General features: G+C 43.5%; 1 protein-coding gene across 2 annotated transcripts in view; it reads left to right on the top strand.

Annotated features, from left to right (window-relative positions):
* Positions 1 to 12347, top strand: part of LOC143930643 (transient receptor potential cation channel subfamily V member 6-like) — an 85835-nt gene that overhangs the window by 36172 nt on the left and 37316 nt on the right. For both annotated transcript variants that reach the window (XM_077455138.1, XM_077455137.1), the window contains 4 exons: positions 5128 to 5226; positions 6033 to 6205; positions 7848 to 7991; positions 8197 to 8409. In XM_077455138.1, coding sequence (XP_077311264.1) covers positions 5128 to 5226; positions 6033 to 6205; positions 7848 to 7991; positions 8197 to 8409 — 629 coding nt within the window. The remainder of the gene's footprint in view (positions 1 to 5127; positions 5227 to 6032; positions 6206 to 7847; positions 7992 to 8196; positions 8410 to 12347) is intronic.

Below are 12347 nucleotides of genomic sequence, written 5' to 3'. Positions count from 1 at the left end.
GGCCTTTATGGAAGAGTGGCAAGAAGAAAGCCATTTCTCACAGATATCCATAAAAAGTCTCGTCTAAAGTTTGCCACAAGCCACCTGGAGACACACCAAACATGTGGAAGAAGGTGCTCTGGTCAGATAAAACCAAAATCGAACTATATGTTTGGCGTAAAAGCAACACAGCTCATCACCCTCAACACACCATCCCCACTGTCAAACATGGTGGTGGCAGCATCATGGTTTGGGCCTGCTTTTCTTCAGCAGGGACAGGGAAGATCGTTAAAATTGAGGGGAAGATGGATGCAGCCAAATACAGGACCATTCTGGATGAAAACCTGTTGGAGTCTGCAAAAGACCTGAAACTGGGACGGAGATTTATCTTCCAACAAGACAATGATCCCAAACATACAGCAAAATCTACAAAGGAATGGTTCACAAATAAACGTATCCAGGTGTTAGAATGGCCAAGTCAAAGTCCAGACCTGATTCCAATCGAGAATCTGTGGAAAGAGCTGAAAACTGCTGTTCACAAATGCTCTCCATCCAACCTCACTGAGCTCAAGCTGTTTTGCAAGGAAGAATGGGCAAGAATTTCAGTCTCTCAATGTACAAAACTGATAGAGACATACCCCAAGCGACTTGCAGCTGTAATCGGAGCAAAAGGTGGCTCTACAAAGTATTAACGCAAGGGGGCCAAATAATTTTGCATGCCCCACTTTTCATTTTTTTATTAGTTAAAAAAGTTTAAAAAATCCAATAGACTTCGTTCCACTTCACAATTGTGTCCCACTTGTTGGTGATTCTTCACAAAAAATAAAAATGTTATATCTTTATGTTTGAAGCCTGAAATGTGGCAAAAGGTTGAAAAGTTCAAGGGGGCCGAATACTTTCGCAAGGCACTGTATATATATATATATATATATATATATATATATATATATATATATATATATATATATATATATATATATCCTTTACATGCACATGAACTTTAATGTCATCCCAGTCTTGGTCCGTAGAGTTCAATATTGAGTTGGCCCATCCTTTGCAGCTATAACAGCTTCAATTCTTCTGGGAAGGCTGTTCACAAGGTTTAGGAGTGTGTCTATGGGAACTTTAGACTATTCTTCCAGAAGCGCATTTGTGAGGTCAGACACTGATGTTGGATGAGAAGGCCTGGCTCACAGTCTCCGGTCGAATTAATCTCAAAGGTGTTCTATCAGGTTGAGGTCAGGACTCTGTGCAGGCCAATCAAGTTCCTCCCCCCCAGACTCGCTCATCCATGTCTTTATGGACCTTGCTTTGTGCACTGGTGTGCAGTCATGTTGGAACAGGAAGGGACCACCCCCAAACTGTTACCACAAAGTTGGGAGCATGAAATTGTCCAAAATGTCTTGGTATGGTGACGCCTTAAGAGTTCCCTTCACTGGAACTAAGGGTCAAGCCCAACCCCTGAAAAACAACTCCACACCATAATCTCTCACCCCCCTCCACCAAATGATTGGACCAGTGCACAACGCAAGGTGCATAAAGACATGGATGATCGAGTTTGGGGTGTAGGAACTTGACTGGCCTGCACAGAGTCCTGACTTCAACCTGATAGAACACCTTTGGGATGAATTAGAGCAGAGACTGCGAGCCAGGCCTTCTCACCCAACATCAGTGCCTGTCCTGACAAATGTGCTTCTGGAAGAATGGTCCAACATTCCTATAGACACACTCCTAAACCTTGTGGACATCCTTCCCAGAAGAGTTGAAGCTGTTATAGCTGCAATGGGTGGACCAACTCAATATTGAACCCTACGGACTAAGACTGGGATAACATTAAAGTTAATGTGCGTGTAAAGGCAGGTGTCCGAATACTTTTGGTAATATAGTGTATATATATATATATATATATATATATGTGTGTATATATATATATATATATATTTTTTTTTTATTTTTTTTTTTATTTTGACGGTATGCGAGGTGAGGTCTTTGATAATCAATATATTTCACCTCGCATTTGCTCTAATATCAGAGACTAATATCAGAGACTGAACCGGAATCCGGACAGGATTTTTCCAGCGTCTGTGGCAAGCTTGGTTTCCGGGCCAGGTCTTCTGGACTATAAATGACCAGGAAAAGAGCACAGAAGGGCTCTGGCCTGAGACTAATGCCACGTACACACGACCGGACTTTTCTACAGCAAAGTTCCGCCAGAGCGAATCCGTCGGACAATTCGATCGTGTCTGGGCTCCATCAGACCTTTGCTGTCCAAAATTCTGACGGACTTTAGAAAAAAAAATTCGCCGGAACTCTGCCGGACCCAGTTCCTATCGAGAAATCCACTCGTGTGTATGCTAGTCCGACAGATGAAAACCGACGCTAGGGCAGCTATTGGCTACTGGCTATGAACTTCCTTATTCTAGTCCGGTCATACGTTATCACGTTCAAATCCATCAGACTTTGGTGTGATTGTGTGTGGCCAAGTCCGTTCATTCAGAAAGTCCATCGGAACTCCGCCGAAAGTCCGTCAGAAAGATCGTCAGACCTAGTGCGTCGAAAAGTCCACTCATGTGTTTGCGGCATTGGAAGGCAATCTGAGAGAGGAGCCCTGCTTGTTTGGATTGAAAACGGAGGTTTGCTTTACCTCATGTTTTGTGGGTAACGGGGACCAGCCCCAAACCGTATAGAGAGCAATGTACTGTTTAGTTTAGCGCCAGAGGGCAAGGATTTGTTTTACTGTTTTGTTTCTTTTTATGACTTTGCAAACCACCTGTAAATAAAGCTGGCAACCCGCCAGATTTAAAAAAAACTGACATTCATTTCAAGAAAATGTGATCCCCACAAGCTAATCTCCCCACAATCCCCAAATTCTGTATCTCAGAAAATTTGAATAGTACATAAAACCAATAAAAAAAAGTATTTTTATTACAGTAATGTTGGCTTACTGAAAAGTATGTCTATGTACAGTATAGTATACACTCAATACTTGGTTGGGGCTCCTTGTGCATGAATTACTGCATCAATGCGGGGCGGCATGGAGGTGATCGGCCTTTGGAACTGCTGAGGTGTTATGGAAGCCCAGGTTGCTTTGATAGCGGCCTTCAGCTCATCTGCATTGTTGGGTCTGGTGTCTCATCTTCCTCTAGACAATACCCCACAGATTCTCTATGGCAGGCATGTCCAAAACACGGCGCGCAGGCCAATTGTGGTCCGCGTTCCGGTTTAATGTGGCCCCCCTGGTAATTTGCATAAATAGAGATTATTTAATCTCTCTTTTGTGGCCCCCAGGGCTACAAAAGATATATACTGTATTTATCGGCACCGCCTCGCAGGTGGGCAGGACAAGTGCCGTCAGGTTACATACAAGAGAATCTCCTGTTTACTCTGTGACGTCTGTAATAGGAAGTCCCATCTCCTGGGCTGCCATTGGACAACTGGTCTGTCCATCATAGGTGGTGGGACTTTGTATTAAAGATGCCGCCGAGTAAATCGGAGATTCTCCTGTATGTAATCTGTTGGCGCTCGTCCCCTTATTTTGCTTCACAGTTCTTTATTTACATTTTTTTTTCTTGAAACTTCCCTCTCAAAGTAAAGGTGCATGTTATACACCGATAAATAAGGTATATCCAAATAACACGCCCAAGCTCATCCTTAGTCCTGAGCAGTGCTCGGGGATTCGTTGGGGCCACAAAAGAAAATATATATAACACGCCCATGCTCATCTTGTCACCTCACACAGCCACAAAGGCAAGATAATTCTTGTTGGGCAGTGTATTGGTGATCGGACGAACACACTTAGACCAAATTTTAATGGTTCAAAGAATGTCTGGCAAAATGGTCGGCCCTCACGCATATTCACTTCATCAAATCCGGCCCTCTTTGAAAAAAATGTGGACACTCCTCCTGCTCTATGGGGGTTTAGGTCAGCTGAGTTTGCTGGTCAATCAAGCATGATGATACCATGATCATTAAAGAGGAAGTAAACCCTGATGGGTTTACTTCCTCTTTTTTTCCCTGCAAAGGTAAAGCATAATGGACTACTATGCATCGCATAGTAGCTCATTATGTGTCACTTACCTGACACAGGAGCCAGCGAAGTCGCCGCTGATCCCTGTAGTCCGCCGCATCCATGTTGCTGGTGGCGTCTCGCAGCTCCGACGAATCAGAGCGGCGAAGCCGCGATGACGTCACTCCCGCGCATGCGCACGGGAGTCGCGTCTCGCAGCTCCGCCGCTGCCACTCGGCGAAGCCGCGATGACGTCACTCCCGCGCATGCGCACGGGAGTCGACAAATTTGGCAAATCCATTCATGGATTTGCCGCATTTAGTGCGCCTGCGCGCCGCTGTCTACGGCGCATGCGCCGTAGACAGCGGTGCCCATTTTCGGGCAAATATCTCCTAAACCATATAGGTTTAGGAGATATTGCTTGGACCTACAGGTAAGCCTTAATCTAGGCTTACCTGTAGGTCCAAGTTGTTTGGAAGGGTTTACTTCCTCTTTAAACCAGGTATTGGTACTCGTGGCAGCGTGGGCAAGTGCCAAGTCCTACTGGAAAATGAAATCAGCCTCTCAATAAAGCTGGTCAGCAGAGGGAAGCATGAAGTGCTCTAGAATTTCCAGGTAGAGGGCTGTGCTGAGTTTGGACTGATAAAACACAATGGACCAACACCAGCAAATGACATGACTCCCTAAATCATCACTGACTGTAGAAAAATGTAAATTTAATTTGGAAATCAAGGTCCCAGAGTCTGGAGGAAGAGTGGCGAGGCACAGAATCATCACTGACTGTGGAATCTTCATACTGGAAATCATGAAATTGGGATTCTGTGCCTCTCCACTCTTCCTCCAGGCTCTGGGACCTTGATTTCCAAATGAAGTCAGGGATGATTTAGGGAGCCATGTCATCTGCATCCACTGTTTTTTATCAAGTACAAACTCAGCACAGCCCTCTACCAGGAAATTCTAGAGCACGTCTTGCTTCCCTTTGCAGTGATATCGCAAGTAATGGTATTAACACTGCCCAGTTTATCTCTATGAGCAGATCTGCAGGGAGCAAAAATGCTAATTGTTATTAAAAGTTTATCAAGTAGGTCCATTTTGCAGCAAAACTCTGTTGAATTATAATTGTTTTCTAATGTGCTTTGCAGGTGAACATATCCTTACCTTTGCAGCTTGTGTAGGTGATGCGGAAATTGTCAAACTACTTCTAGATAATGGAGCTGATCTGCGGGCCCAGGATTGCTGGGGCAAGTATATTGTTTTAAAAGCTCAACTTTGGGCTATTTTTGTATATTATGGTTGTCTAGCATTATTAAGAAAAACCCCGGCTTCTGGGATTAATGATACCCAGCATATGTAGAATATGCTATGATTGCAGAGCATAAAGGGCCTGCCCCTGAGGAGGCATGACTATTATGGTCTGCATTCACAGTTTATTGATGCAGAGAGCTGTGCTGACTCCATCACTTCAGTTCTGCTTTGTGCATCACTGAGGACCATTGCTGGGAGAAGATCAGAAGAGGAAGAAGACCCAGTGTGTGTTATTAAGGGAGGGTGCTAGTGAGAAGTGGAGTAGGATAGCTGGACATTAACTTCATTCCTCACCTCCAGTACACATCAGCCAGCATAGATATCACTAGTTGCCCGCTCTTCATACTCCTGCACTCGTCCATTACCCATTGACACCAATGGCGCCAAAATGAGCGAAAAAAGCCCTGAGCGTGTGTGGACCTTCTACTGGGGACATGGGCTAATTTTGAGACGTTGTCTACTCACACATTACAGACTCTGGATTCCCAGCCTCATGTACACTCAACCCTTACCTCCCATTATCAAAAACTTGGACCTCTCCTCAAGAAAAGAGAAGAATACTGCAAAACCTCAAGACTAGTAACCCTCTATGCTCCATGAAATGGACCTGCTAGAGAGATTTAATATACTGCTGAAGAAAAAGTTATTCAATTGGTTTTAAAAAATGTCATAAAAATAATTTCATTAATATATACTATATTTATTCAAATCATTTACCCTTTTGTTTTTATGATATCAACAGGTAACACGGTTCTGCACATTCTCGTTCTACAACCCAATGCAAATCTTTTGTGTCAAATGTTTGACTTTCTGTTGTCCCAGGATTGCAAACCTCATGAGAAGCGACTGAATGAGATCACCAACAAACAAGGACTCACCCCACTAAAGTTGGCTGCTGTTGAAGGGAATGTGGTGGTAGGAAAATGCTCTGTTTTGAAGGGGACATGTATTGTGGAAGTTGTGCCCGAAAAAGACAGACAGAAGGCAATGTCACCATTATTGCCTCGGGTCTACTTGCATGTGGAAGGATACAGTGCATTGCTGCAGCAATAACTTACACACAGTCCAGTTAAAAATAGAAAGGACTTGTATTGTAGTCAGAAAACAACAATGCCCTGAGAAAGGCAGCCCAACCAGGAACATTCACTGGTGAACAGCAGCTGGTAGCAGAGCAGATCTTGGCCAAACTGACAGTGTCTGTTTCCCTACTCGTCTGGAATATTTCCCTGCTGATATTATTGTCTCTGACAGATGGGTAACCTGTCCCTACACTAAATGTGCAGCAAACTCAGGAGCTAGGGTCTTAAATAGATTCTGCCAGACCCAAGATAGCCACCATAATTACATGGGCTGTCAGCATCCAACCAGATTGCTGCCCCAGTGACCCAGGAAACCATAGAAACCATGTTCCTCTTGACTTCTTCTCCCGCTGCACTGCCGCTGCAGTTGAGCACTACCTGCAGTGGAGAAAAAAATGGACTACACCTTCCTATATGCAGCCGATCTTATTCCCATTATTGTCTTACCATGCCTTGTTTTGCAATGGGTCCATGTGTGTGTTTGGCCATTTTGGCAGATGGGCGGGCTTTATTTCCTCGTGTCAGTCTTGACCCAACCCTTAAGAATTGACTGGTTTGGAAATGTTCAAGAAGTAGCATAAGGGATAAAAGAAGCACCAATCTATAGAATAAAGCAGCTGAGTCCTTGCATTACAGGTCCTCAGTTACAGCGTCTTCTCTATCAAAAAGAATGGTGAATCGCACAACAGGTACTTTTTCAAATCTAACTCCAAATCTGGTGAGACTAGCGGTTAGTGGCAGCAGTACCTTAGATCTCACAGAGCAGATATGTAAATATAATTTTGTAACACAGGAGAGCTTAGGTACCCTCATCAGGAAGTGCTCTGCTATTTTTTCAGGAGGAGGAAAAAAAAGTAAATATTGTAGGGCTCTGCTTAGATACAATTAACATTCTATATTTCCCTATAACAGTGATGGCAAACCTTGGCACCCCAGATGTTTTGGAACTACATTTCCCATGATGCTCATGCACTCTGCAGTGTAGTTGAGCATCATGGGAAATGTAGTTCCAAAACATCTGGGGCGCCAAGGTTTGCCATCACTGCCCTATAACATAGCAATTCTTCAATTTTTGAGTTGGATGGACTCCGATGTCGATGTCCTCAATAAATTTCAGTTTGAGAGGCTACATGGCATACATGGCAGCATGCCATAGCTAGACACACTATATATAGTGTGTGTGTTTTTGTTCCCATCAGTTGTTCTCCTAGTAAAGGGGTCTCAAACTGGTGTCCCTCCAGCTGTTGCAGAACTACAAGTCCCATCATGTCTCTGTCTTTGGGAGTCATGCTTGTAACTGTCAGCCTTGCAATGCCTCATGGGACTTGTAGTTTCACAACAGCTGGAGGGCCGCCAGTTTGAGACCTCTGTGACCTAGTACATGAGGGTAAATTTTCACATTATACTTGTAGACAGCAACGACACCAGATATTCTTGCCGGAGTTGGGTTTAAATGGTCAATGCTATTTTTCTGGCAGATGTTCCAGCACTTGATTCAGAAGAAACGAAAAACCCAATGGACATTTGGCCCAGTTACTACCGTGATGTATGACATGTCAGAGATCGATACATGGGAAGGACAATCCATACTGGAGTTGATTGCATCATCAAAAAAGAGCCAGGTGAGTAAAAAAAATTGTATTTTATTACATTTGGTCCTCCATATTGCAAGTGATGTCTAGATGCAGAAACAGAAGAGACTCCCTCTCCAATTTCTCCCCTACAGAACTGTTTTAGGCTGGGTACCTCTTCCCAAAGAATTAGCTGCTCAATTTGTTACATTGATCCAATCCATAAGAAATCATAATATTTTTTTTTCTTTTTTAGGCTAACAAAATATTAAACATTTCACCTATAAAAGAGCTGTTACTGAAGAAGTGGCAGAAAACTGGGCGCCCATACATATGGATCTTAGCCATAATTTATCTGATATATATGATTTGTGTGTCCCTCTGCTGTGCCAACCGACCCATCAAACGGAGGGAAGACAATAACACCAATCCAATGGACATCACCTTGTTTGTTCAGAAAACCCTACAAGTGAGACAATCAATCCCTGTCTGAATTTTCTGTATCCAAAGCAAAAATCTATTAACTAGATGGGCAATGTGAATATTTGTTATATGAAACCAGTACTGAAATAAATACAGCAGATGTTGCTACTGACAAAGCTAGTTGCCTGGTTGTCTGGCTGTAGGGGGTGTGGCTAAGTTCAAGTTCAGGAAAATGTAATGATGGGCTAACTTGTTGCAATATCAGTTTGTAGGGTTTTGGCTTATCGAGTCCCTTATGGCCACGTATTAATTTACCTACCTTGTCCCTGTTCATCAAAAGGACATGCAACTTCTTGTTCTGGGTCACACAGCATCCAGTGCATGCCTTGCGATTTTTGTGTTGCATCATCAATTATGAAGTGCCAGTGTGATGAAAGGCTGCATGGTGAGCTTTGCCTGTTTGTGTCAGATCAGATTACTTTTTAGTTCTCACTTACAGAGCACTAGGGATTGTGGGATATGTAGTTTCTTAAAGTGTCAGTTCTCACACTACAGACAGAGGTCATGCATTAATCTGTGCAGTACCAAGCCACTTGCCTCATTTTTGAACACAAACAGAAACTTTTGACACCAGAGTGTGAAGATTTTTTTCTACTGTACTATAGCCAGTGTACAGGGCAACAAATGGCACCATGAAACCACATGATCGACGAACATCTTATGCAGGTGAAAAGCACAAAGTGCATGTAGGAAGGTGTATAATGTATTTAAAATGTATGTTAATGTATGTTATTACATATTAATGTAATATATTTCAGTTTACTAGTTCTTAGATATGGGGGCTGCATTAGTTTTATTTTTTGGGTGCTTTTTCCCTTTATTTTACCTTGGTGATCAATCCAGTAACACTTCATGTCCTAGGGTGAGAGTGTTCACTGTATCTCTAGAGGAGCAGCATAGTCATCCTAGGATTTAAATTGTTTAAAGACCGCAGACCATCTCCCTTTGTCCCCATTTTTATAAAATAATACAAGGTGTTCTGTAGGTCACCTAACAGTACAGCAGAGGCCGAGAAAGGTAGCAGCTCAACAGATTTCTGGCAGGATCAGTGGGTATTTTGTTTCACTTATTGAACATATTTCAAAGATATAACAAAATGATTTCAATGGTACAGAATATTAACCAGAGCAAGCAGTAGCAAATAAGAGAAGTTCTTTGCTGGCTCTTGTCATAGAGGAGGTCCAGGCTCAAAGAGAGAATGGTCTCTTTCTCCTTGGGTGAATTTCTGAACTACATCAAATGAATGCCCATACCTTGTGTAGTGCTGCGTTATTAGATGCTATCCTAAAAGAAAGTATAAATCCTTCTTAAGACAATGATTTTACACAGGGATAGTCCAGGTGGCAAGGAGCTGGCTCCTCCTTAGAGCATACGTTTTAAGGTTTGAAGGCCTGTTGAGCATTCTGCAATTGCTGAGTTGAACTAGTAAATTATCCTTTGCTGATGGGCCTTGGATCGATGGGCAAATGCATTTCACTGTAGTTTCAAATTGAAGTGCTTCTAAGATTCTAAAAAAATTAATGGACAGTTGAAGGTCCTTCTGACCTGCATCTGCCCTGCTTCAAGCTGCTTTTGCATTCTCATTGACTTGTATGGGAGAGAGAAGCAGCTCTGATGCAAACAAGCCCCAAACTAGTGTAGTGGCCTCCTGGACCTCTAGAGGCCTGATGGTGACCTCTAGAGTCACTGAGAGCTGACATTCATCCTCGTAGAGTGGGTTACCAGGCATGGTGTGTGTAATGCTAGATGAAATGATGGGTGCCATTCACTTTTTGAATGCAAGTAAAGGGATTTATTTTCTCTTCCTCTCTCCCAAGAATTGTGGGAGAGGGGGGTTAGGGCCAGGACACCCTTAGGTAGATAGGGAAGGAGGACAAACAAGCAGTGAACCTCTCTCACAGTTCAGGAGCCACAGGTGCTGGCAAATTGCTAGTAGCAACGAAACAGGAAATGGTTCTGGACAACTGCACTCTGAAGAAATTGCCTTTTTATTAAAAAAAATCACATCAAACGCAAAGATACATGCCACAGCAGACAGGGAACTGACGCGTTTTGCACTAACAGTGAACTGGCCAATTCACTTGAGTCCTGGTGTAAACTGGTTCAATTGTTTTTAAAAACAACCATCAAAACGACCACGGTTACTTCAGTGCAATACCAGTTTCCTTTTTCCACCACTATTAGTTGTAGTGTTGCTCATAAAGTTAAATCAAAACCATGGTGTCATAATTCCCTAATTAGATTAGACAATGATTGCAAAGTTCAGCTACAACAAAATGCACCTTTGGTACAGCCTTGGGAAATAGAGTAGAGACACAGGTAGCTATGGGAAGGTCAAGCCATCGGATTCTTCAAGAGTCAACAGCTGATCCAATCCATGATTGCACATTCACAACTAGGGATGAGCTGAACACCCCCCTGTTCGGTTCGCACCAGAACCTGCGAACAGACCTAAACTTCGTGTGAACTTTAGAACCCTATTAAAGTCTATGGGACTCAAACGTTCACAATCTAAAGTGCTCATTTTAAAGGGTAATATGCAGGTTACTGTCCTAAAAAGTGTTTGGGGACCCGGGTCCTGCCCCAGGGGACATGGATCAATGCAAAAAAAAAGTTTTAAAAACTGCAGTTTTTTCAGGAGCAGTGATTTTAATAATGATTAAAGTGAAACAATAAAAGTGTAATATTCCTTTAAATTTCGTAGCTGGGGGGTATCTATAGTATGCCTGTGAAGGGGCGCATGTTTCTGGTGCTTAGAACTGTCCCTGCACAAAGTGTCATTTGTGCACGAAAAAAAGTCTTTTAAAATCGTCGGGTCCCGCCCCCTCTGATGTAACGGAAACCTGCGTTACATCAGAGGGGGCGGGGTCACCCACACGTCACTGGGGAACCCCTGGCTTCCCTCTCCAGCGTCAGAGGGGCGGGGTCAGGTGACGGGTGGCCCCGCCCTCCTAATATAAGAAACGTCAGCGCTGGGATCTCTGCAGTGTCTCCGGAGTGGAGACAGAAGAAGGATGTATGGACAGCGCTGGACTGAGAGATCCCCCGTTGCTGGATATGATCATCCATCGCTGGACCCCGGAGACCCGTCGCTGGATAGCAAGAGTGGATTAGCACCGCTGAAATCTTTTTTTTATTTTTTTTATTTTTAATAAAGGAATTTTTCAAAAGTGTGTTTGTCTTATTTAACCATTTTGACACTTTCTTTGTGAAATTGTAGGGGTACTTTTGTACCCCCTTACCATTTCAATCTGGGGGTCCCCTTGTTAAAGGGGCTTCCAGATTCTGATAAGCCCCCTGCCCGCAGACCCTCACAACCAACGGCCAGGGTTGTGAGGATGAGGCCCTTGTCCTCATCAACATGGGGACAAGGTGCTTTGAGGGGTCACAGATGAGGGTATGTGGCCTGGTACGGTTCAGGAGGGAGGGGGGGCCGCTCTCTCGTCCCCCCCTCTTTTCCTGCGGCCTGCCAGGTTGCGTGCTCGGATAAAGGGTCTGATATGGATTTTTAGGGGGACCCCCACGGCAATTTTTTTTTAAATTTGATGCGGGGTTCCCCTTAATATCCATATCAGACTTGAAGGGTCTGGTTATGGATATTTAGGGGGACCCCCACGTAAAAAATTTTTTTTATTTGACACGAGGTTCCCCTTAATATCCATGTCAGACCTGAAGGGCCTGGTATTTGAATTTAGGGGAACCCCCACGCTTTTTTTTTTTTTTTTTTATCAATGAATGAATGAATTGTCGGCTAATGCAGAGAACACTCATTGAGTGTTCTCTGTATTACGGGACCCGACAATAGCCCCAAGAGATTTTAAAAGACTTTTTTTCCTGCACAAATGACACTTTGTGCAGGGACAGTTCTAAGCACCAGAAACATGCGCCCCTTCACAGGCATACTATAGATACCCCCCAGCTACG

The sequence above is a fragment of the Lithobates pipiens genome, unplaced genomic scaffold (assembly GCF_037356315.1).
Source record: "Lithobates pipiens isolate NorthernLeopardFrog02 unplaced genomic scaffold, aLitPip1_a1.2 Scaffold_25, whole genome shotgun sequence".
Lineage (NCBI taxonomy): Eukaryota > Metazoa > Chordata > Amphibia > Anura > Ranidae > Lithobates > Lithobates pipiens.
The sequence above is the reverse complement of the archived record's forward strand: the minus strand, read 5'-3'. Positions and strand labels throughout refer to the sequence as shown.